This window comes from Myodes glareolus, chromosome 8 (assembly GCF_982192425.1).
Source record: "Myodes glareolus chromosome 8, mMyoGla1.1, whole genome shotgun sequence".
Lineage (NCBI taxonomy): Eukaryota > Metazoa > Chordata > Mammalia > Rodentia > Cricetidae > Myodes > Myodes glareolus.
This window is the reverse complement of record NC_142033.1, coordinates 56,436,725-56,463,035: the sequence shown is the minus strand read 5'-3', so window position 1 is coordinate 56,463,035 and position 26,311 is coordinate 56,436,725. Positions and strand designations below refer to the sequence as shown.

Here is a 26,311-nt window from a genome sequence, read left to right as displayed (position 1 = left end):
TGGCTAGTTCTGATATCAATCCAGCAATCCTAACTTCTGCTGACTTTTCCCCCTCAGGCTCTGGACAGCTTCTCCATAACTAAGTGTACCAGGCAGATGAAAACCAACCATGGTATCATCTACTTGAGACAGAGCAGCAAAAACATGTTTGCATCTCACTCTTTAAAGTACAGTTCTCAAACGGGATCATAAAAAGGAAGCACATGGCTTATCATCCAAGAGAGAAGGGCACTTAGACTTCACATAAGGACGTGAGGACAGCATGGAAGAAAGGCAGGATCGCATTTATGACTCAAAAAGAGTTTACAAGAAAACAAGCAACTTTCAATTTCCAGAAGGCATTACCTCTATCTTAATTGATATTAATTACTATAGGAGAGGTCTAATTTTCTGCTGTAGTCCAGATAATGGATCCCAAGGCTTCATACACGCTAAATAAGCGCTCAGAGATATGCCTAGAGCCTTAAGAGGGTTTCATTCTATTACAGGCCTGTACGATAAATGAAACAGCAACTCTGAATTTTCTTCCTCCCTCTACTGCAACTTTACAACTTTGTCAGCAATCCACGATGTGTTTCCATTTCCTGCCTCTAGGTGGCAGTTGCATCTCATAAAACAAGACACCAGAAAATAGGGGGAAAAGATCTTAGCAGCCTTTGAAAAACTGTGTTTTACATTTTCTAAAAGATTAAAAGTCTGAAAGATAAAAGAATAGCTTATTCCGTCTAGAAAAGGATTATACTAATTTAAATAGTTTAGAAGAACAGTTAGGAAGTTCAAAAATAGAAGCTTTCAACTCGTATTAGGTTAAAGAAAAACAAAAGTTTCACATAGTGGAGCATCACAGTGAAGCTTAAAAATGCAGTATTTTTGTGTTTCACTTATTTTGCCCAACTTCTGATCAGTACTATATCCATTTCAGACAACTGTGTTTCCTGCTGTTTCCCCTTCAAATGTTATCCTCAAAATGTGAGTGGAAAAAAAAAATTAAGAGAAAACCAATCACAATGCAGAACTGTGGAACCAAGTCTCAGCTGACACACCCAACACACAACTCGTGCTACCAGGGCTCTGGGATCATCGAGGAAGAAGAGGTGGAAAAGATTTTAAGAGTCAAAGGAACAGGGAGCTTGCTGGGAGACTGCGTATCCTGGCAGCATCAGAAGCTTCACCCACAAGTCTCACCACCATGGAGGCCCAAACATGAGCTGAACCAGGTCACCAACACATCAACTAATGTGAAGGGGAAGGGAATGCACCAAGTTCCACCCTGACGCATAAACTACAGGCAACTATGGAATGCTGCAAGGTGGGGAAATAATCTTCTCCAGAGAAGAGCATACCAATAGGTTGGCTATCCAGTACCAAAGGGTCAGCCCTTAAAACATACACACAGGTAACACTATATAGCCTGAGCAGGTTGTACTTATGTATTTAGAAGCATGTGTATATACATGGACAGACACACAAACAACAATAATTAAGGAAAGAGAAGTTACAAATCTGAAAGAAAGCAAGAAGAAGTACATGAAAGCATTTAAAGAAATGATATGGTTGTATTAAAATCGAAAAAAAAAATGGAGGCCTAAAAAGAAATTGTCTCAAACTTTAATGAATGCCAATCCATTGAAGGGGGGATTACTTTTTACTTAGGTATCTTGCATGCATATGGGCGGGGGAAGTTGGGTGCCATATGGCATGAGTAGGGGTCAAAGGGTAACTGGAGGCAGTTCTCTTGCACCATGTATGAGTGCCTAGGCTTGGCAACAGTCACTTATCCACGGAGCCAGCCCACAGGCCCGTTACTGCTTTAAGTAAAAGACAGTTACAAAACAGTGAAATGTGAACCAGACACCATGTGAAGAAAATCATTAGCTAACAACACTAACTTAAAGCAAAAAAGGATAAATATAATAATAATAATAAAAGTTGCTTCTAAAGATACACACTCCACCACCCATCAAAGGTCCCAAGAGTAGGCACGCTGGAGTACGGGTATGTTGGATATAGTTCAAGTGCACTGTTTACAGCTATGTGCAAAGATTCATGTGCCACTGACAAGACAATCCTATCCATCTTGCTGCCTCCTCTGCCAGCAGACCAGGAACGGCATTAAAACAAAATAGAAGAAAGGAAAATGAAGGAAACATTGAGGAAGATTATTATAATCTGGCCTTGCCCGAAGATCATTTCTAGTGCTAATTGCTACCATATTTAAAAAAAAATCAGCAAATATAAAACAAACCACGTTTCAAGATCACCTTATACTTGGATAAAGTACTGTCTACGTACCAGATTCACAGTTGGAACTAAATAAAACAGGGAAGCCTTGTTCATTTCTGAGATGTGTCTCTCAGACAAGCAGTGATTCCTGTTTGCTCTACACACACAACCAAGATGTTAGCACCATGTAACAACTGGAAACAGTCAGCTACAGCAGCAACTAGGGTGAGTCACTTCAGCGTGATGTGCTCAGGAGGGAGAAGACCGAAGCAAGCACCTCGGCTTCTAAGAGACCTGATCCCATGCATTGAGAGAAATGAACTTTACAAAAGCTAACGGGCAACAGCAATGGTGAATAGTGGACCGAATAGGGTTGACTGCCAAGCAAAGCGACGGCCCTGCTTCCACACTGTTGACGCAGTCACAAAAGTCAAAGCCGTTACCATTCAGTCCCATGTTCGTCCTCAACTCAAAATGTCAGCACTATTGGCGTGTGGTCAGAAAGCCAGGAATAGGCAAAGCAGTAAAGAAATTTTTTGATACCCACACTGCACCCTTTAGCAAATGAATTGCCCTAAGTTGACAAAGTTGAACTGCATAAACAAACCCAAGGTATCTCCATGTTCTAAGGAGGTCAGGGCCTAGCTAATCTGATTTCCTTACAGGGTTCACCAGAGCATCCCCCACAAAACACAGTCTCATTCATTTCACTTGGTAGTAACTCAATTTCCCTTGAAACCCGGAATCACCTCTTCCATAATTAGATGGAGCCATTTATGTTAAGTTAAAAAGTAAATTCTGCGTCTGAGCTTAATTATGCATAGAGAACCATTAGAATATTTAGTATTTATGCATCAAGCTAACAACGGCCACACCATTAGCACAGCGTAGTTGCCCAGGGAGCCACACTGAATGGTGGTGATGTTCTCATCCGAGTAGAGAATACAGCACCCGTCTGACTTCCAGCCTCCTTGTCCGTTCAGCAAATCAAAGTCCCACTGCGCGGCAACAGCATCTGCTCCATGCGCGATTCGTCGCAGCGTCACATTAACAGGGATGTGCTGGGTATCCACGGTCACGCCATCTGGAGAAAATGGGGAAGCACGGTATTTCTCAAACCAACTTCATAAACAATTAGATGCCAACTTATACACCGATGGGCACTCTGCAAGATCTTTTCTCACCAGTGACTCATTAAAACAACAGCGAACAAAAATAAGCTTTTATAAGGAAGAGCAACCAATAAAGCCATGGTGCCCGGCAACTGCCGGCGACCATCTGCCGCACAAACCTATTTTTGTGAGGATCACAGGGGTCACGACTGTCCGCCGCTTGCCATCGTCAGCCAACTTGGTGGAGTTTCCAGTGGCTGGGAAAAGCTTTCCGTTGCGGAACGCAATGAGTTGAAGCTTATAGAGCGAGTCATCGGTTGCTCTGGCTTCTCGCTTTTGTTTCGGTGAGAAAAGGGAAGAAGGAAGCTGAATAGAGGCCTCCATGATGGTATTCTGAGAACAAAAAGACAAAAAAACAAAACCACACACACGGTTCGGCATATTAGTATATCAAAACCTAAACAATGTCAGGTAGCTGTGAAAATGTTGAAGTTATACGCTAAACATTCTAAAAGTGTATATTAAAAAAATTAACATTTAAAACAACAGGCAAGTTCAGACAAAAAAAGTCTGAGCGACATAGTATGGCTTAGAACAAATACATAATACACAGGAAAATCCAAGTAATTTATCCAAGCGTTTAAGACTAAGAAAACTGCTAATTTTCCTTGACAGCATGCACAGCCACAGCAGAGAACATTAAACAGACCAAGGATTTCAGAGGCCACTCACCTTTATAGTGACCAAGAGCAATTAGGATGGACAAACACAGCCAGGTTCACACAACAAAAGAACAGAATTTTAGAAAGAAAATAGAAGTTTACATTCAACACACTCCTATTTCAGCATCCGTTTTCTCGAGCCTAAGAAACCGGTGCTCGGAAAAACAGAAGAAACCCAAAGTGCTGGTGGCCGCAGAAGGCACCCGTATTTCTTCACACCTGATCTCAGCCAAAGAGCAAAGCGGCAACCCTCTCTGTGTTTGCTGCACATTTTAAGTTGCTCAACAAACACAAGGAGATCTATACAGTCAGGAGCTAACAGTTAGCTAGCTTGAAAATATTTACTAATTGGAGAATTTATCACCAAGTCATTTTCTTGGCCGCCAACCACTTTTCCCTCAAAGCCAACCTTCAGGGCACCACATGAATGTCTCTTGAAGGACAGAGGTGACTCTTATTTTACGTTAAGAATACTTTGGTTTTGAGCTGTCTAGAGAACACTGTACCAAACCCTAAGTCTCCACATAATTGGACTGAAGACTCCTGCTTAAGTTCATGTCCTGCCATGCTTGCAGCACCACGAGCTCCACAGAAGGAGTCCTGTGCTCTCCACACACCTCATGCTGGGCAAACAGGGCCCTAACCACCCTACCCCGCAGTTCTGTTGTCTGAAAGACTCTTGAATCTATCCATTCGACTTGCTAGTAACAAGATAATTCTGTCGACAATGGGAAAGACACGTTAGACCACGTGGCTAGAGGCCAAGAGAAAGACTTTACACGAGGTTGGAGCATCATGCTCCTTGGTGGCACAGTCGTTCCGCGAGCTTTCCTAGGTGCTTTCCCCTCTTCTGGAGAATGTGCACACCTGTGTCACACAACCAAAGCCTGCAGCTTCAACACACGCACACGCCTCACCCTCTGTTCATTAGCCAGACAGGAAGGAATTGGGGCTGCAAATAACAATATTCATTTTTTATCACCTATGGACTACTTCCTGTCACTTCCATTTACTGAAAATAGCTCGCTGTTAATACATTTAACCAAGTCCACATGGCATGCTTACGGAAAAAGAAATTTTCAAGGTTCTACTGAAGCAAATGATTGACTTTATAACGGCTTAAGTGCGCCGCTTACAGCGAAAGCACAGCAGATATCTGACAATAATCTGTTGGGTGTTATTTGAGAAATTTACATATTGCTTTAAAATTAAAGACGTCATGAAAAATACCTGTGAAAATTATTGCCTAAGAAAAACCATGCAAAGATTTCTACTGCTCTTAAAACTATAGGATGATACAAGTCCCCTCCCCCAGAGCTCAGAGAATCCCATGGAGAAGAGGAGGCAGAAAAGGTATGAGAGCCTGACAGAGGACACCGAGAGACCAAGGCCATCCAAATCAACTGAGCAAGGCTCACAGGAGCTCACAGAGACCGGAGCAGCAAGCACAAGACCAAAATGGGTCTGCACTGGGTCCTCTGCACAATTATTTTAACTGTTAGCTTAACATTTTTGTGGCACTCCTAAGCTTGAGAGGGGTCTCTGACTCTTGTGTCTGCTCTTGGGACTCTTTTTGTCCTGTTGGGTTGTCCTGACCAACTTCCATATGATGATTGTTATCTCTTAGGAATCTGTTCTTTTCTAATGAGAGAAGGAAAGTTGATTTGGGGGTTGAAGGAGCTGGTAAGTGTAGAGGGAGTGGTAACCATAATCAGGATATATTGTATAAGAAAAGAATCTATTTTCAATAAAAGGAAGAAATATATAAGATGACATAAAAACAAAGTTTAGTATAAATCCACTTATTTATTAACCTAGTAAATTTCTATAAAGTACATAAATTTATCTTGAGGTATAAGAATGTACCTGAAGACGAAAATTAAAACATTAATAAATTAAAAGTTTATAATTTTACATAATGAACATCTATTCAAATTAAATAATTATAAAATTCATAAAATAATCTTACTAAAGAACTCATATTATTTGAAAGTATATATAGAGCTCTCCAGGAAGGTATTAGTAACAATAAACCAAAGTGAATTTTAAAACATCAGAATATTTCCTAAAGGAAAGTTGAAAAAGGGAAATGAAATACCTTGAAATTAAGGGGAAATAAAGTCCAATCCTAAGCTTGTAAAACTAATCAAAAACAATAAGCAAAAAGTCCATAGCAAGAACTTCAGACCCAGGGCCATTACGTACTCAGAGCTGCTAAACTCCCTCTGAAGCCCAATAAAGAATATAACCAAATAATTATCACAGGTTCCCTGAGATGAGAGAGAGAGAGAGAGAGAGAGAGAGAGAGAGAGAGAGAGAGAACCCTGGGGTGCTGATAAGATGGATTACAGTCATATCAATAATGTCCAGCATTTATAGTAAGGATGTAAAACGATGCTGCCCTCCTTTAAAAGCAGTGTTGCTCACTATGGCTAGGAAGGTCGTAAATCTAATTTTAGAAATCACTGAAGAACATTTAATTTGTTGCATTTCTCATGACTGTACCTTTTGTCTGCTGGCCTGAAGGCAGAAAGCACAGTTTATAATTTCAATTAATCATATGTGGGTTTTAAAAATGTGTGGATTACAGTAACAAGGAAGATAATACACACACAAATTACAGCTAATAAACCGGAAATGTCTCCTAAGAAGCTTTGAGAAGTGCACGATTTTGGCTTCCAGTTATCATTGTTGGAAGATGATGGGGCTACAGAAGATAGAGGCAAACATGTTTTAGGTGGCTGCTTCATGCTCGGGAGACACGCTCACTTTCTCCCAACCTTTGCATCTCAACTTCTGAACATACCCAGTGGCCTCTATAACAAAGGATGGAGGGAAGTGTGGCCATCAGGTGTGGCCATGAGGAGCTGCACAGTCCGCAGAGCTGGGTGTTACGGTTCTTTTTCCTCTAGGAGTGGGAGGACAATGGTCAGGGACCAGGAAGAAAGTGGTGACTTAACAGTAAGCCAGAACCTCATGTTCTAACATCTGTAGTTCTGTTTGAACTATTAATTTTAATAAAAAAAAAACAGGTAAAACATATGAAAGGCATGCTATCATGTGCCTTTTGATATCAAGAGGCATGACAGATGTTAACTCAAACCTGAAAGCACTTTGGATGGATGTCAGCATCTTATGAGGGAATACTGGCTTCATCCATAAGTAAAATTCAAATTTTAAGCAATAACAAATTTTCCTAATGTTTATAAAATTCTAGCACTAAGATCATGATGAGTCAAAAATCACTGAATTAAAAACAATGAAAATACCAACTTATTCATGTATGCCTCCCTATTTACACATGTAACTGTAAAATGGCATGTTCTAACACATTTTCTTGCTGTGGATAAATGGGGGGTAAGGGATGCTTTTAGAATTCATTTTCAATTGATTTTCTTTATTAAGTAAGTTTAACTGTTCGTTTCATTCAATGGTTATTAGAGAATAGGTTACTTTGTGCTTGGCCCCATGTAGAATCCAAAGGTATCATGTCCTGGCTTTTAAATACTCAAAATTTAGAACAAGCGAGAGGTGACAGCTGCGACCACTAAGAAGCAACAATAAAACTAACACCGAGAAAGTACTGTTGTGAACACCAACATATTTACCTCCTTTCATCTTTCCAAAGCCTTTCTAGTTTGGTTCCATGTCATGAGCCCCTGTCAACAGCAGGGAACTGACAGACAGAGAGGCTAAGACACTGGCCTCCATTTATGCAGCTGGTCAGCAGGGAACGAGAAGACAAACCTACCTAGCTGCAGAGACCACATTCTTAAATACAGTGCATGACCTCTGAGGACCAACTCACTCTCAGAAGTTCCGCCAACTACTCCAGCAAACCAACAAAGCAGTTGGGGATTAACAGTGGGTGATTCTATCTGAAGAAAGAAAGGCAGTCTGCATGGAACTCCAGGGAGAGGCCCAGTGTGTCCTCCAGGCAGGGAAGAGCTAGGCACACAACAAAGAGCAGAATCATGGTCGGAAGAATGGGGGAGCCTGGTGACTGGTGTGGGAAATGGAGAGGTCTTTTGCTGGGATAAAGACCCAGCGTCTGAGATAAGAGACATGAGGGATGTTCAAGGAAAACTGGCTTCTAGTCAGTTATGAGGAGTCAACGCTTAGTTACAGGGCAGGTACTCAACACTGACTTCTAGCATCCCTCAGTAGGTTACTGGGAATGGACTGCCTCAGCAAATGAACAAATCTAGATGATGGTAACAACAGCAAAAGGAATCATTGGGGACGACAGGTAATACAACAGCCTTGGGTGTAACACATAGAAGAGAATTCCAGGCACCTGGACGTCTTATTCTGGAGCCCACTGGGGCCAGGCTTCAGATTCAATCTGGAGAAGCTGATCTGCCTGACAGGATGATCCCTGTAGCCCCCACACAAAACTGGGACAACAAGCAGTGAGTACAGTCATCAGAGCATGATGGGGAGAAACCAAGGGCCCAGGTAGGACAGGAGGCTCCCCACAGAAACATCGCAGGGCCAGGGGGCATTCAAGAGTGGTGGCAGCAGCCACATGGCAGAAAAGCATCTCAAAACAGCATTAACTAGCAGGGCAATGACGGTACACGTGATCCGTGTTCAGAAGCCCAGATAGGGGAAGGACTTTTAAGGACTGTACAGTGGCCTTAGAAATACAGGCAGCTCCTAAAACTTAGGATGACTTCTTCACTCACGAATTTTTGAGAAAGAAATACACTTAGCACCACCCATTCCTTGGCCTTTGGTCTAATAACAGGTAGTGTCATGCCCTCTTGTAACGATGGGAGGAAGCAGCAAACACACGTCCCCACAGGTCATGATGTCACACAGAACATCGGGACTGCACAGCATCATGTGCTGTTCATCTAGAATATACAGGAGCTCAAGCAGATCACTACATTCTCAACAGCACTATTTCAAACAGAAATCATTTTATCAGGACAAGTCCATACTATAAGCCAGGAGAATCTGCAAGGGGAGACTATATCTAGCTTGGGTGAGGGCAAGCAGGGATGCACCAAAAAAAAAAAAAAAAAATACAAGAAGCAAACAAGTCAGACAGACACCTTCTGCTAATGCTAAGTAAAAGTATCTTTTGTTCAGGTTCAACTCGTGTGTTAGTCTGCCCACACTAAAGAGGGATGCAATCAATGACTGGATGATCAAGGAGTCTAGTCAGTATATTAAAAGCACTTTTTAAACTATGAACAGGAGTAAAACAACTGCCCAGAATAATTGTTTTGGGGAGAAGAGAATCCTGTGTTTCAGTGAAAAGCTGAAATGCATGTCTCACTACTGACATTCAACCACCTAATTCCGGATCGCAAAGAGCATGTTCCTTCCTGCTCTCTTCACCAGAACCACCCATGAGATGGAAATAATGACACGGAGTGCCTTGTTCTCTAGCCACAGGATGATCTTAAAGGAGAACGGTCTGAAATGGGCAGATCGCAGAGGATTCCCCTGAAGCCCTCACTGCCAGCTGTGAACACTCTCCTGACACAGGGCCAGGCTGTGACGCTGAGGATATGTAGGGTGGCATCATTTCTCTCCCTTTCTAGCAACTGTAAGACAACAATTAAGTCCTCCTCAGATACACATGCCTATCTCTCATGAGCTCTACCTATTGCTGTCTCAAAATCTCTTGACAGTCTCTCTTTTAGTCAATAAAAGACGTGGTAAGGAAAGTGGAGCTACACTTGCAGGTGGCAGGCTGAGGTAACACGTGCTGTCATCAGGTCAAGAGTAACAGATTCATCTGGCCAGTTTGCCTCTGAGCACACCATATGGAGGAAATGCACGGCACCACCAGAGGTTCACACCCATTTCAGATTATGTTGGACAGCTATAGGATTTCTACATCCAGCGTATTTGCTTTCCTTATGAAGGGCACCAGGGTAAACCATGAGGAAAGTCATTAATTATCCACTCTCTGACGGGACACATATTAGGAACCTTCATATTAGCACCTCTGTGATTGATTTTTCTGCAGGCATTAAAAACTGTTTCCTACACCATTTAGGGAAAGACAGAAACAAGGCTCCCTGTAACTAAAAGTCACAGAGAACACAATGGAGCAAAGAGAGACACGTGAGTTCATCAAGGGCCGCCATTCTGCCTCTAGAATCCTTTGCTTCGACATAGCTGAAGCACACTCCAAAAGTCAGTAAATAAGCTTTTCTTTTCACTGCTCAAAGAACAACAAAGCACTTTTAAAATATTATATCACAGATTTGTGGTGCAGGAGAATTGTCTGTATTCTGTCAATCATGTATTTTAATAAAACGCTGATTGGCCAGGCAGGAAGTATAGGCGGGAAAACCAGACAGGAAGTAGAGGTGATGCATTGAGAACAGGAGAATTCTGGGAAGCAGGAAGCTTCCTCAGCCACTCCTGCGCAGACCACGGAAGAGGCAGGATGTAACCTGCCCAGCTGAGAAAGGTACTGAGCCGTGTGGCTAACATAGATAATGATAATGGATTAATATAAGTTACAAGGACTAATAAGAAGCCTGACCTAATGGGCCAATCAGTTTATAACCTTATGGAGTCCTGTGTGTGATTTTCTTTGGGCTTGCCAGCTGTGGGGTACTGGGCGGGACAGATACCCCAACAAGCCAGCCCTCATGTTACAGATTTGGACTTTTGAAAAATACATGTCATATATTTGCACTTCTTTGCCAAAAATTTTGACATACATCATGACTGACTAAACAGCCAGCTTCAAGGCTGACTTCTGTAGAAACTGTAAGCACACTGCTAGGATCCCGCAATAATTCTAAGGCTGCATGAAAATGCTCTAATGCTTTAAAATCAAAAAAGGAAAACTTTTATGTGATAGAAAAGATTTCAATATGTAGTATTAATAAATCTGCCATGGCAATCAGAAAAACAGTAGTTTTTGATATTTCCAGATGGCAAAAGGGAGGATGAAGGCAAAAATGTAGAGGGTCAGTGAAGTCTTCTAGCTCTGCTCCTGTCAGTTTCCTGTAAAACAGCGACACGACATTCCACATATTCTCCCCGCCACCCCCCAAAAATAAAACAAAACAAACCCGGTGTTAAGGAGACTTCTGTGTAAAGGCAAAGACTGTATTTAAGTCTAAGTACAGACAACTCTAGACAAGCAGTGAGCACAGCGCACCTTCAGGGCCAGGCTTGAGAAGGTGCTGGAAACATTGCACTTGAAGCTCAGCTGCTTGTCCAGGTTTCCATCAGGATCCCGCCGTCCGTAATCAGAGAGGCCTGTGCGGTCGGAGGCAGCCACTTTCTGGAACACCGAGCAGGTCATCCCTGTGAAGCCAGCTGCCTTGATGACGTAAGCTTCCAGAGCAATATTTGGCGAATACTGCAAAAGCCAACCAAACAAGAGTTAGAAGATTTAGAATAAGGGGAAATTTCACACAAACACTTTATCTGTCTGTCTCTCTCTCTCTCTCTGCCACTCACAGACACACAATACATATTCACAGATGCACACTCTCTCACACACACACACATACAATATGTACTCCCTCACAGGCATACATACACACACAACAGTCTCTTCACAGACACACAATACACACTCAGACACACACTCTCACATAGACAGACAATACACTCTCTCACACACATATACAATATGTACTCCCTCACAGACATACATACACACACAAACTCTCACACACAACAGTCTCTTCAGACACACAATACACACTCTCACATAGACACACAATACACTCTCTCTCACACACACATACATATAATACACTATCTTATAGACCCACACATGCATGCAGACATACACACTAATGAATGCAGGCATACACACACACACACACACATACACCACATTCTCTCAGACACACATACATACAGGCTCACACACACATACACAACACATTCTCTCAGACTCACAGACATCTCCACCCCCACACAGTAACACTCACACATGTTAAAGAAGAGGAGGAGAACACTGAATCTGGGAGAAAAGTGGGAGAGGCAGGTGTAGAAAGGCTTGGAGGGAAAAGGAGGGAATTATATAATATTTAATCATTTAAAAAAGACGTAAAAATAAAAATAACCTGAGAACAGGCACTATTACTCAGTTACAGAGCATTTGCATAGCACACACAATGCTAGCTCTGAAACTCAGCATTACATATAAAATGGAATAATAAAAACAATTTTTAAAATACCTTATATAGAGCTAACAACTAAAACTAGAGTATTTTTACTTAGACAATGAGCTGTGAAATTAAAAAGGGGGGCTATCAATGACTCTTAGTAACTACGGGAAGGAGAAGGGGACACTAGCGACACTCAGCTACCCAAAGCATCTCTTCATGAGAACACGCAGGCTGTCTACACTTTATTTTCACCTAGAAAAGTAAGGCAGATGCTGATCCAAATGGCAGGAAATAAACAGAGTCAGAAAGTAAATCAGGTCAGAATAATTGCCTAAAGCAGATGGCACCTGCTGACCCTCCAGCTTCAAAGGAATTCAAGAGTGACCTGAACTGAGGTGATCACTAAGATGTAAGAGCTGTCAATCCATGAGCCACCACGTCTGTACCCAGCAGGACCCCCAGCGTGTCTCCCACTCACCACCCAGGCCAGGGAAGACACAGGACGATAAAAGGTGACAAGCTTCACTTTCAAACCTGCCAAGGTGGCAGGATTAACCATAAATCTAAGGATAGCAGGATGACTCGCCTTGCTGTCAGGATAATTATGTACGCACATCTTTTGTTTCATACACTAACCCTGTGAAATCAGCATTAATTTCATAATAACATGTACTCCAAACTATGGCTGGATCACAACACACAAAAATCCAGTACAGCCGCTGGTAAGTCTCACCAACCACCGCTGTTACATGAAATTTCCTATGAGGAACAACAAAGCTGTCCTTCTGCAGACTCTCTTCTTGGTATTCTGAGAACATACCATCTTATTAGTTTATTTCCTAGAGTTTCAGATACCCAAGGCCAACCACTGTCTTGAAGCATTAAATGGAAACTTCCGGAAATAAACAACTCATAAGTTACAAACAGCTTTCTTCACTGTTATAATTGCTCCGCCTTACGACGCGGTGTTATTATCAGTCCCTTACTGTGCCTGATTTAGAAGCTGAGCTTCACAGGTATGAACACAGAAGACAGCACACGCAGCGCTCTTCACTCTCCATGGCTTCAGGCGTGCACTGGGGTCTTAGAATACTGTCCCAGGGCTAAGAGAGGCAGCTGTGTGAGCAGATGTGTAACCCGGGGAGCCAGTTTTACACGCTGAAACGGCCTTCACTCATGCACCACCACTTCTGTTACACCCTTCTCTGGCATCAGGACCTGTGAGTTTTAGCCGAGTAATAATAAGGCTGTAAGACAGGACCAGGTGGAAGCAGCCAGGGAGGCTACTGAGTGACAAGTCATTCTCAAGTCAGGCCAAGCATCTAAGGGGCCAAACTACCACAAACTTTGTTTGGAGACAGTAGCTAAAGGTGTAATAAGGTACAGAAAAATCAAAATGGGCTCAGGAAAATATTTACAAAAAAAAATCAGACATGGGTCACAGTATGGAGCACTCAACTTCACCGTAATGGTGAGGAGCTGAAAACTGTGAGTCAAATCTGAGTATGACAGCTAAGGAAATAACACATTTGTTTATCACATTTTTAGAACACAAATAAGCGATACACAGGGAAATTTACAAGTTCAATTTAGCATGAACATAATTTAATACTGTTTAACAGACAAGATTATTATATTGTACCAGTAGTTTTCCAAGTGTTGGAGAGCATCCCAGTTCTTTAAGACTAAACCCTAGGCAATCTATCAGGCAATCTCCCAAAGCATTCTTCAGGCTCAGAACTGAGTATCACCTTGGACGGACACTGGTAACAAGCCAGTAAAGTCTTAAAAGCATTTGTATTTGTCATAGAACTCATTTCAGTGGACAAGACAGTGATAGCCATTCAAATTACATAATACAGAAGTATTTTCCAATTACTGAGAAAACAGACTAAGATTGCTCAGAAGCAAAATTAACTTCTCAAGTGTTCCAGAGGAAGACATTCTGTGCTAAACAGCAAAACCATGTTGAGGTAGAAAGACGAGGCCCTTCTAGGTTAGAGTGGACATAATCAAATCCTCCCCCGGATCTAGGACAGGGTTGCACTTACTGTGGAGTACACGTGAGCCCCGCCGGCCAGGCGGTGCGTGGCAATGCGCTGCAGACACTGCACAATGCGACTGCAGGCCTTGGCCTCCCTCTGTGCCAGCCACAGGACCCGCTCGTCCGCTAACATGATGTTGCTCGCCACATCAACCATCACATCCCCGAGCTGTGGAGCAGACCAGAAAAGAGAAAAGGTGTTAAAAGCCAGAGCAAGCTGCTGAACAGACTCAAAATAATAAATAAATAAAATAGACAGACAGACAGACAGACAGATAAATGAAATGTAAAGAAAAAAATTAAAGGGTGGTATTGGCATCTGTCTAAATGTGCTGTAAGAAAGCCCCGCTTGCTTCTCATTAAAGCCCTCAGATATGAACAGCACGTTCAATTACGGTCATTTGGTTAATATTTAGCTCAAAACAGTACTTAAGTAGCCACTACATCACCAGTGACAAGACTGCTGTGCAGCATCTCAGAGGAAAAGAAAGGCAATTAGATTAATTAAGGAGGAGATGTGACACACTGTCACAGAAAGACTTCAGCTCATCACGTAGGAAACTATGATGAACACTTCCTGTGTATTAGCTTAAACGCTTATCAAATGCATATAACCTAAAATCTCTTCCACCTCCTGGCAAAGTTCAAAATACCATTCATATCCACCACTCTGAGTACCCAACGTGGGCTTTGCACTCTCAAGCATGTACACGTATGACTACCCCCTCCACTGTAAAGGAACTCCTTTATGCATACCAACTCAAAGGACACGGGGAAAGCCCAAAGCCAGGCGACCAATGATCCCAGGAGGCGCTCACTTCTCTGCCACTCCTTCCACGTGTCTCATTGGCTCTGTTACTTGTTCACTTGCCCTACAGGCATCAGCTTAAGGCAATACCAGCAACAGGTCACTTGCTTACTGCTTACTGCACAGGAAAATGCACTGGGCAGCCTCATGGCTAAGGAGACCCACTGAAGTCAAAGGTTCATGAGAAGGACATCGTGGCAGAGGACAGGAATGAGAAAAACGAAAAACGAAAAAAGAATTCCAGAGGCAGGAGCAGAGCTTTTGCAAACCAGCTGGTCCTCATACCACAAAGCAAGCATCAAAGGCCTTAAGCTGCAAAGCCAACCCAGAAAGCTGGGCTTCTTTAGCACACGGCTTCTGCTCATCCCAGAAGATCCCAGCTAAGGCTCTCAACCTGCTCTGCATCCAATGCGCTACACAGCAACTATGAGTAAGATGGCTGTGGGGATTAGGAAGAGGTCCAGCCCACCCACCCCACACGGTCCACATGACAAAGAAAACAGGTCGATGGAAATGCACCAAATCCCAGCTCTATGACCTTGGAGCAGTAAATCTCAAAGTCCACAGTGACCAGATCTCTCAGGTCAGGGAAAGAGGCAACAACAGACCTGTATCTTCTCAATGGTGAGCACTAAGTTCCAGGATACCAGGCTCCTGAAAACCAGCCTGGCTCATGGCAAGGATAACTATGTTGGCTTTTTCCATCATTCTTTTATTCTTCTAAAAAATAAATTTAAATCTTCCCAATGGAGGCCTGATTCCTAAAACAGAAAGCTATGTACAGAGGGGCACTTGGTATTTCAGTGTTATCCTGCCTTTTAATTCTTTAACTGGAAGAGAAAGCAAACCTGATCAAGAACCCTAGACTGTATCATTTTGAGGGCTCATCTTGGACTTCTTTGGGGACCACCAACTCATCAAAATGCTACTTCACTTACACGACAAGGTCCAAAACTGTACACCATCACCAAAAGTCTGTCTTCTGCTCTGATTAGTGACACCAGTAACATTTTCCTAGGGCCTTCTAAATAGAGCCTCCACTAAAGTGTCTGTCTGCTGCCCCTCCATCTTGGTGCCTTTGTCAGTTTGAAGCAGCTAAGAGCTGCGAATGCCCTAATGGCAGTTAGGGTGATGTCTAAGAGGGTGGGAATAAGCAGACAGACAGGGAGAAGGGCCATGGCTAGGGAATAAAAGTGGTAAATTTCCAAGATGGCCAGCCTCTTCCTCATCCTCCTGACTGCAGATAAAATTCAAGCAGCTTAAGGAAAAGGCTTAATAGGCTTTTGTGTCCCACTAGCAGCCCCCCAACCCCACCCCCCGCAGCTAATGGAATGACTCAACCAGTTCAAGGGCAACTAAGGAGGCATCACAGAAAAGTTCTGAGTCAATCAACCATCTTACCTTTCTTCAAACTAATCAACCCTAAATTAGGGAGACCATCTCTTGAGAGGTTATACACCCCCAAGTCTCAAATCCGACTGCATTTTCAGCTTCTGACCCGTATGCCTGTTACATGTGTGTTTCCTAATAAAATGCCTTTATTCAACTGCTTTGAAAGGAAGAAAGAAAGAAAGAAAGAAAGAAAGAAAGAAAGAAAGAGAGAAAGAAAGGCAGAGGCACTCTGCATATCTGTTTTCAGATATCAAGACTTAATGCCTCAAATACAACCCTAGTTCTAATTATTAAAAATCCTAACTTTGTATTGCACTTACCGCACACAGCATCACAGTGGTGGCCTCATTTTAACTCCCTTCAGTCAGGGACCTAAAAAGTGTGTTACTCGCGTGTTTTAGTCCCTGTACAAGGCTCAGCAGAACTGCCAATGGTGATCAGTGGCCATTTACTCCGTGGTTCAATGTTCATTTGTGGTGTTCACTTGCATTATCACTGAATAAACACTGACTGACCGTGACTCACTACCCTGCGCAGTGGAGACAGCCCTAGACGAATCACACATGCCCCATTTTCAAGCTTATAACGCAGAGAGGAAACAAGCATGGGATTCTTCCCATTGAGACCATTGCAAGGAAGGACGAAGCAGAGCAGAAATATTACGGAAAATAATGAAATATAAACAGAACATTCCATTTCAGCTGACTCACACATTCTCTAGGACTGTATCTCCTTAACACAAAGCATTAACAGGGTCAACTGGCAGAATAATTAAGAACGGGCCAGGCATAGTGGTGCACAGTTACAAGCGAAGCACTGGAGGCTAAGGCAGAGGAAGCAGGGAAGGACCGACCCGGGCAACAGAGTGAGATCTGATGTCAAATGGAAATGAAGGAAAAGAAAGAAAAGGGGGAAGAAGGGGGGGAGAGGAGGAACAAGAGGAAGATGAGGAACAGGAGAAAAAGGAAGAAGGGCAGGGAAGCAGGAGGAAAATGTAGGAGAGGGGAGGGAAGGCCAAGAGAGTAAGGGGAAAAGCAGGAGGAGAAAGAGCAAGAGCAGACAGCCACCACTAACTTGTATGACTTCATTCATCTGGTTTCATGTGAAACACGGGAATATCCGTCTTACACTTTCCTGCTGACAACAGGTCCTGTGGCGGTCAGGGTCCCTATTTCTCAGTTCATAAGGTGGCTACCGACTCTACATGCATTTTTTTCTGCACCTGTCAATCCGACACTGACAGAAACAGACTAATGATCTCCATGTTTAAATGCAAATTAAGAACGGCTGGAATAATGCTTTTTATTAATCTTTTATTCTGGCTTGCTGTTACTTCAGGATTTTAAGCAAAAACGTAACAGGCAGTGTGATGAAGTCCTCAGATATGCTCAGTAACTACCAGAATTGAATTGTTTTTGATTATTAAAAAATCTCAGAGATACCGCACACAAAAGCATTGATTGCATTTAGGACAAAACCACTATGAGCTACTACAGACTAACACGATTATAATGAGATGCATTTAGTGGGGGTTTTTTTGTTGTTGTTGTTGTTGGGTTTTTTCCTTTCTGACTTAAACACATGAACTTTCTGAGGATCTGATGTGAGGCCTGCCAGACTTGTCACCCACCCTGAAAACCTATGATTACAGCATGAACAAAGGACACCTGCTCTGGCCCTGCAGATAAGGCCAGCGTCAGACAGGAACTCGTGCTAAGCACTGTACAGGGGGAAATTACCTTCCAAGACGTATAGAGCAAACAAGAGTGGCGGCTTCAGCTGAGAATGAGCAAACTTCCTCATTATTCCATACCGAACGGCTAAGAACTCAGGAAAAGGATCTGTCACCAAAATATTTCCTGCGGCAGATAACCACAAAATGCCCCATGCTTCTATGGTCCCATTACGAAAATACTTCATAATCTGTCACCGCAGCAGGAAAAGCTACACTAGATAAAAAAGAATTCCTGAAACCTGACACATATGTAAAAAGCAGAACAAAACCTGGGCCTGTGTTAAGCAGCATGAAGTTTCTCCTTGTAGGCCACTCCAGTCAGAAAAGGGTCAGAAGGAAAGGGTTCTCCTCACACTCACCTATCACGCTGAACTCAGAGGACCGACCAGGACCATGCATAAATGAGCTCTATCAAAAGCAAAACACAGACCACGAGTCTGATGGCAGTAAGGACTGAGAGTTGATTCCAGCGATACTATGTCGAGCGAGCGGGCTAGCAAGCATGTGTGCGTGTGTGTTTGTATGTGTGAGCATGTGTATGTGTACATGTGTGTGTGTATGTGCATGCGCGCGCGTGTGTGTGTGTGTGTGTGTGTCTATACACTCCTGAGTGCACAGGAGTCAGGAACCACGGGTGGTGTTCCTCAGGTTCATCAACCAACTCCTGGGTTGTTTTTCATTGCTTTTGCTGTTGTTTTGAGCCAGGCTTTCCATTAGCCCAGAACACACCAGTCAGACTAAGCTCAATGGTGCCCCAACAAGTCCCAGGGAGCTCAACCTGCGTCAGCTTCCAAAATACTAGAATTATAAACACCCTTCAGCCTAAAAGACAACAACAAATAAACCCACCATGGGTTCTAGGGCTGATCTCGGGTCCTCATGCGTATAATGAGAAGCATTTTACTGACTGAGCTAGAGCCCCAGCCCTTTTAATACTAATTCTTTTTCACTTTATTCTTTATTTGGGCACGTCCATACTATCTTTCTGTGTGTGTGTGTGTGTGTGTGTGTGTGTGTGTGTGTGTGTGTGAAAGAGAGAGAGAGAGAGAGAGAGAGAGAGAAAGAGAGAATTTCACAGAGCTGCCTCATGACTTCTGCTATGGAGATCCAGGATCCAACTCGGGTTTTCAGGCTTAGCAGCAGCCTTCATCACCTACTAAAGAATTCTGCCAGTTCTAAAGTTTCTTTTACCTTAGAAAAATTATGTATAAAATACGTTAAGTTAGCTTTTAAATACTCCAACACTGAGGATGGGGAGGATGCTAGCAGGGGAAAAAGTGGGCGAGAAGACTAAACGCACACATAGGCTGTATAAACAAGACTGCTGAGCGAAAACTGCCCAAGCTAGGTGAGAGGATGGGACAGGAGTTAACTAATGATAACATCCTCAAGACTCCCGAAGGTTTCCAATAAAACGTCCACAGGAGCCTAACCTCTAAGAGAAAAAGCTCCAATGTAATGCACAAGTTGAGAACACAGCAGCAGGTCTCAGAGCCTGTACTGAAGAAGGAAGGCACTTGCAGCAGATTCCCAGAACCTATCCCAGGAGGACAAGACTCAGAGCCTGGGCAGAGGCAGGATCAGCAGGACAGAGACGACAATCTGCGTTAAGAACCCAGCAGACGGCTCCTCCAGGAGGCTCACACCACCAGGTGCTAGGTCTCTGAAGTAAGACTCAGCAAAGGAAATGAGAAACAATGAAACGAAGGTATCCAGAGCCACCAGAATGGATGTGATTACATCCGTGTGAGTGCAGCTGAACAAATGGGCAACTACGGATGCACGAAAGTGTGCTGAGTGCACTCACAGGAGCTGGCCCTGGGCGTGTATCCTGCCCATACTGTCGGCTGGAGCACAGCACGGGACTCTAACGCCAAACAAAACCTGCTCTTTCCGAACCTTCTCATCATTGGACACAGTAAGTACTGGCTTCATAAGAAAAGTTCTTCCAGTAAATATGGAACACACACTTACACTCAGACAGACAACACTGGCTGCCTTTCTATGACCACTAAATGTACCTTTTAGGTCTGTCAGAGTGATACCTTTCAAGTAGCTATCCTGGTACAATGCTCCTGGCTTGGACCGGTGGAAATCAACCATCTTTATAAGGAGGATTCACCTCAAAATATATTGGCTATGTAGAGAAGCGTGGGGCGTACCCACTGCAAAGACCTTGCTGAATGACTGAGAAATTTACCTGCTTATCCATCCTAGGTATGTGCATCTCAGAGTATCTTAGCATAATCTAATGCAGCAGTAATTAACTTAAAACGCAGTCCTTAACTCCCACAATTTCTATTCACTACACTAATAAACAGTGAAAGGCAACGCCTGCAGTTCCCGAAGGATCACACGGGATGACGGACAGACATAGCCTCCAAGCTAAGTGTTCGGAGAAGTAACTGAAGCCGGGCAGAGGTTTGGAAAGGGCATCCTTAGAGTGGGACAGCACTGAGAGACACAAAGTCAGGAGGTAAGATTCACAGTGCTGTCTAATAAATAAATACCTTGTGAGATGAGAAAATTTCATAATCCTGTAAAACCAGACCCAAGCTTTGAAACCACTACGCAACATCACTTCCCCTGAATTCTTGTACTTGGGTATAGAAACTCTGTAGGCTAAAGGGGACTGATGCCATCCTGGGCCCATGGTAACTATTACGTAGTTACCCAAGAAGATGCTGCCGCCTGAGGCATGGAGGTAAGACTATTCATCACAAGCACCAGGCAACAGTGACTTAATCCATGCTGTCATTTGCTGCTGTCTACAAGGTTATATTTATGATTACTGCTGTCTACACTATCCTAGTGGGGGGGGGGAGGGGGCAGAGGACAGTCTTTGGCTGTTTCTCCCTCCTTCCGTCTTGTTAGGGGTTCCGGGTATCAACCCAGTTTGCACTGCCAGCAGGTTCACCTGCTGAGCCATCCCATGGGCCTGCACGCTGCTCTTTCCAGGGTGAGTACCGAAAAGCAGTTCTGCACATCTGCTTTCAGCACAGGAGGAATAGAGATATCATGAATGTTGCAGGGCTCACATTCCAAATGCCACTGTAATTATCATGCAAACTCGAAGCACTCCACTTTCAGGAAGCAGGGGCAATCATGTGGGCAGCTACCCTGCGATTATCAGCACCAACAGAGAGTAAGAGCACCCGTCAGAACCCAAGCAGTTTCTTCCAGGGATAGCAAAACTTCCCCCAGCGGGATGTGGCCCTTGCCAAAAGCACGGGACAGTTTGTTTGAAAACCAGGGTCCATGGGTTCAGACAACCACGCTGAAACAGCCTCAGTCTCCAGCCATCCTGCCCGTTACCCGAGTTCCATTTATATACATATACCATTTTCCCCTCCTTCACTAACTATACCCTACCAAGTAAACACCAAATCTACGGGGGATGAAGTCACAAGTTACTAGCAGCATCCAAGATTAGAAAATGCTAAGAGAAAAAAAAGGAAAATCCTTGCAATGAATCTGGGGTGTCGTCCATAAAGAAATATACAGACTCTGTTTAGCTAGCAAGTTCCCTGTAGTTATAGGACAAGGCTGGAAGTGAAGGAGGTACTGCAAAACACACTTCTGGATCCTTCGTGAGGACTCCCACCACCTGTGTTCACCTCAGCCCCAGCCTAACTGTGTGTACTAATATGCCACTTCATTTTCAAGAGGCTTCAGCTCACACTCAGCCGAAGCTCTTTCTGCCCACCTTTAAATTCATCTTAGTTAAACGGCTGCATCTCAGGAGAAACAACATAAAAAGTTCTTAAAGAGCTCAAAACCACAACTTAAGCAAACCTTATTTTTGGCTCAAAAATTAAATAACATTTTATTTGCTGCTCTGGAAATCTGAGGTTTTTTTTCCCCTAAGGAATGCCATGCTAGCAAACTTACCATAGCTTTAATGTGTCCTATTTAAATACACACCTTCTCAAAAATCATTCTTTCCTTGACCTGACTCATACAAGTTGTGTATGTCTACAGGTTCCATGGCATTTCCTCTGTGTACACAGAAGTTCCTCAGCAGCCTTCATTTCTTTACACAGGGAAAGCAATGGGGTAGTTCCAAACAAGGTCCAGTTGACTAAAACAAAAAGAGGGGCATGTGGCTGTGTAGACAATGGGAATTCCAGACGCTACAAGAAGAATCTGGCTAACACGCAAGATGGTGGAGGCTGCATTCCCACTTCCTCTGCTATTTATGGCTCCTCAGTGTTTAAGAGCTAACAGCTCCCCTCCATCTCCCAGATACACAGGTCCGAATCACTACTGGCACACGAGATTCTCAAGGGCAAGTCTGGAAATCAGAAAGTGTATGGAGTTCAAATACAGAAAACATAAACCAACCTTAAAAAGAAGCACTCAACTAGCTCTCTCGCAACAGAGCTTACCACTGGCTGAAATGCACGCTGCAAGTCTGAGCTCAGGAACATACCTCTTTTGATTTTTCCTCTTTGGTAAATCTTCCAAACTTTTCTATCATTTCAGCCACAAATATAACATCCATTTTGTCAGAAAAGTTGGCCGCCTCCACCGTGTAAGCCAGCAGCTGGCGAGCTGTAGCTATGGCATTTGTAAGATTGAGGGGCATCTATGAAAAAAGGCAAAGACCTTTTCATAAGGACTAACATTGGTATCATTAACTGTCCTGCAAAATCTTCCAAGGAATTAAAACCAATAGATGTCTCAAATGATTTTTTAAATTCAAAAGAAAGATATTTTGACAAAAAAAAAAAAAAAAGACAAAGAAAAACTGAGGGGGCATAAATTAAACTCAGAATAAAGTAATACGGAGAGACACACTAGGCTCACACACAGCCCTATCGACCCTTTGCTTATCCAGATAAAACGCAAACCTCCCTTCCAGTTGTTCAGAAAAGCCTTTCGCAGTTCTCCAGCTGCGAGTGGTGGATAAAGCAGGAATCACGTTTGTAGTCCTGATCTCTGTGTTTTAGAGCACGGCCGGGGGTGACTTTCAGCTAATGTACTGACTGATACTCTGAGAGCATGAAAGGTAAGCTGGTACTGAGGAGCAGAGAAAACACCTAACACAGACACCACATTCTGGTGAGGGGAGGTTAAAAGGGCCACACAGAAGCAGTAGAAATGAGGCCAGCCGAGAATTCTAGGTGATCCCTTCTGACAGGGGTCTTGTAGAAATATATAACAAGAAACCCAGATATGTCTGGGACTGGCCAGGCAGTAGTAGGGAAAAGATGGGTTACCACAGAACACTTTGTGGTCCCAAAGATATAAAAGAATGTACACCTAACACTATCTGGCATTTAAAAAATACTGTAGTTCATCAGCAACCCAGGTGAACCAGAATGTCCTATAGTTACCTGATTAAACATATACAGAACTCGGGTGACGTCGTTTGCATACTGGCAGCGAGAATAATCATCATCTGCCCAAAAGCCCCCTCTGTCACACCTGCGCCATGCCTTCCGTTCATCCTGTGTGCTGCCAGGGTAGATCCCACTGCCATGAATATTCCGGCTACACTGAAGATACGCTGTGATGCCTGCCAGCGTCCTGGGCCATCTACACAGGTGGAAACAAAACCGTCTAAGAACACCTAGAGTGGCAAAGGTTAACAAGGATGGTAATGGTACAGAGGAAAAAAAAAAGACTGAGACATGAATATGATCGCAGAGATAAATCACAAAGAAACAAACGCCTGGGAGAGTAAAGATCACAATACTTATTATTAAAGTTATTACAGAACCATTTATTCAGTTTATCACCTGAGAGCATTTTGACAGCGTAATACAGTAAAATAATTTTTCTAAAATAAAAATCTAATTCTCACTAGCAATGTTCAAGGGAATTATAGCACAGCCACGTATCAGATTATATTCCTGTCTAATCAATGTTATTATATCTTTGGAATTATAGAACAACTATGATAAGATTCTTGCTCAATAAAAACAGAATTGGGCCTTTTGGAAAAGTAAGGCCAGGAAATGTGAAGAGAGAAGATGCCATCACAGGTCCTTCAGGACAACCCTGAGGAAACGCTATTTGCACAACGGACCCTATCCGTGGCTGCTTGGCGACGGGAGGGGTGAACTCCTGTGATCTGCAGAACGAAGTGTGACTGGCTGTGGTACACTGCAGGCTTAGCTGCAGCTCTGCTTCCCTCCTACAGTCCAGGATGTCTGGGCTGTGCTAAGCAGCGAGAGACTAAAGACCAGCACTCAGCAGCAGGCTTGGTGCTAGTCTCAGAGGGGTGTTCCTGAGCAGAAACACCGCACCATACATGCCGGCTGCCTTCTGAGTCTCCTGGAGAAGTCACTGTGTGTCCTTTACCCACGGATTCCTGCAGAATCTGCCTATCCCTTATCTTTAAGCTCTAACTATTTCTACACAGAGATGCTATACTAAGGTTTCACATACGAGACCTTGTAGTGAATTTCCGACACCTCCATCACAGTATTAAATAGAATTTATCAGTAAAACATTACTCTGCCAGGAGTCACTCCAACCTGGCGCATCGCCTGTCAGAGCTGGGAGAAAGCTTTGTGTCTGAACTCTTCTTTTCTCAAATCGAAAATGAAGTTGTGCACACTTAATACAAATTATAACTGATGTGTAGCAGCGGAACTGCTGAGAGATCGCTCCTATCAACATAGAAACCATGATCAAAAACTCCATAAACAAATCAAGCAACAACCAAATGACTTTAACGCAGCAGTGCTTTAATGCTGCAATACCTTAAGGAGAATCAGAAGATACATAATTCATTAATCAATTAAGCATGGAATACACTCAAGAATTGAATGAAAGACAAACCCCAACATAAATGGAAAAACACGATTACTTGATAAAAGACGTTGAACGCCACAAAATTAACAAATGTTGTACTTTATACTTTTAAGTACTAAATATAAGCATAGATAGAGCACAATGTTCATCAAAGACTCATTCAGTGGCATTAATGAATGCTCACACACACACACAAAACATATACACACACATGTATTTATTAAGTTTTATTACTGAAGATGAGCGACCAATTATGCCTTTGAGAATGCAAAGCTCTGGAGCAAACCAGCCTTTTCCAGTATTTTCCATGCCACTGACCTGAAATCACCTTTGTTGTTCACAACTCTCTCTGGTGGACAGTACTGGGCAGAGCTTTCTAACACCACAATATCAACAGTTCTTGTATTATTTCCACGTTTGGTCTGAACATGACAGCCCCAATTTCCAGTAGATCCAGCCTGAATATTAGAAATGGTTAGGGCACTGCAGAAAAAAAAAAGAAAAAAAATGTTAAAAAGAGAAAAATATTAGTGTCCCACAGAAAAAGCAGAGCCACAGAGGGGCAGGAAGAGAACACAATGGCTCATAACACAAAGCAGTCCAGAAGCAGAGGGGGACACTGACCCGCCAGCCCAGAGGTGGAAACACTGTTGTAAGCCACACCTTTTCAAAATTCCAAACAAAATATTCATGAAAAAAGGACTATTATGAAGTGGTTTTTAAAAAGTAAATATGCAAGGAGACAAGGCTAGAGAGATGGCACTCAGTAGTTAAGAGCACTTGCTTTTCTTATAGAGGAACAGTTTTGTGTTCTCAGCAGCCCACGCGGCAGCTCATAAACCAACTGTAACTCCCAGTGTCAGATGGTCCAATGACCTCTTCTGCTCGCCAAGGGTACTGCATGCAGATTGTGAACATATATACATGGAGGCAAAGCAAATACACACATAAAAATAAATAAAGAAATAAATGTATTTAGCAGAAAATAGTGTGTCAAAAAAGATTACGCAGAAAAACAGGTGGATCAGTAGGTAAAAGAGCTTGCGCCACGCTGGGTGATTTTAGTTTGAATTTCCAGAACCCATATGCAGCAAGAGAGAATCAATTGCTGCAAAGTCTTCTGACCTCTACATGCATAGTGTGGCAGTCATGCAAGAATATATGCGCATATGGTGAATAAATGTAACTCTCAGAAAAGCTTAGTAAATGGCCAATTAATGATTCCTAAAGAAGTATCTATGGGAAGCCATGCTTCTCCTTAGAGCTGTACGTCTCCATAATGGTCAGTAAATTTCATTCTCAATATGAAATCATAATTCTCTAATATAAACCTATTAATTAAAGACCAAGTGTCAAAGCCTTCAATTAACCTCCTCTCCTCTATATGATCCACCATACTGTGCTG

At 43.0% G+C, this 26,311-nt stretch overlaps 1 protein-coding gene across 1 annotated transcript in view; it reads right to left on the bottom strand.

Moving 5' to 3' along the window:
* Adgra3 (adhesion G protein-coupled receptor A3) overlaps positions 1-26,311 on the bottom strand; it is a 99,694-nt gene that overhangs the window by 19,762 nt on the left and 53,621 nt on the right. Inside the window, exons 8-14 of the mRNA XM_048415300.3 lie at positions 25,225-25,389; positions 23,481-23,682; positions 22,574-22,729; positions 14,214-14,375; positions 11,196-11,399; positions 3,515-3,728; positions 3,099-3,307 (exon numbers count right to left, since the gene is read on the bottom strand). Of these exons, the coding sequence (XP_048271257.3) occupies positions 3,099-3,307; positions 3,515-3,728; positions 11,196-11,399; positions 14,214-14,375; positions 22,574-22,729; positions 23,481-23,682; positions 25,225-25,389 (1,312 nt within the window). The remainder of the gene's footprint in view (positions 1-3,098; positions 3,308-3,514; positions 3,729-11,195; positions 11,400-14,213; positions 14,376-22,573; positions 22,730-23,480; positions 23,683-25,224; positions 25,390-26,311) is intronic.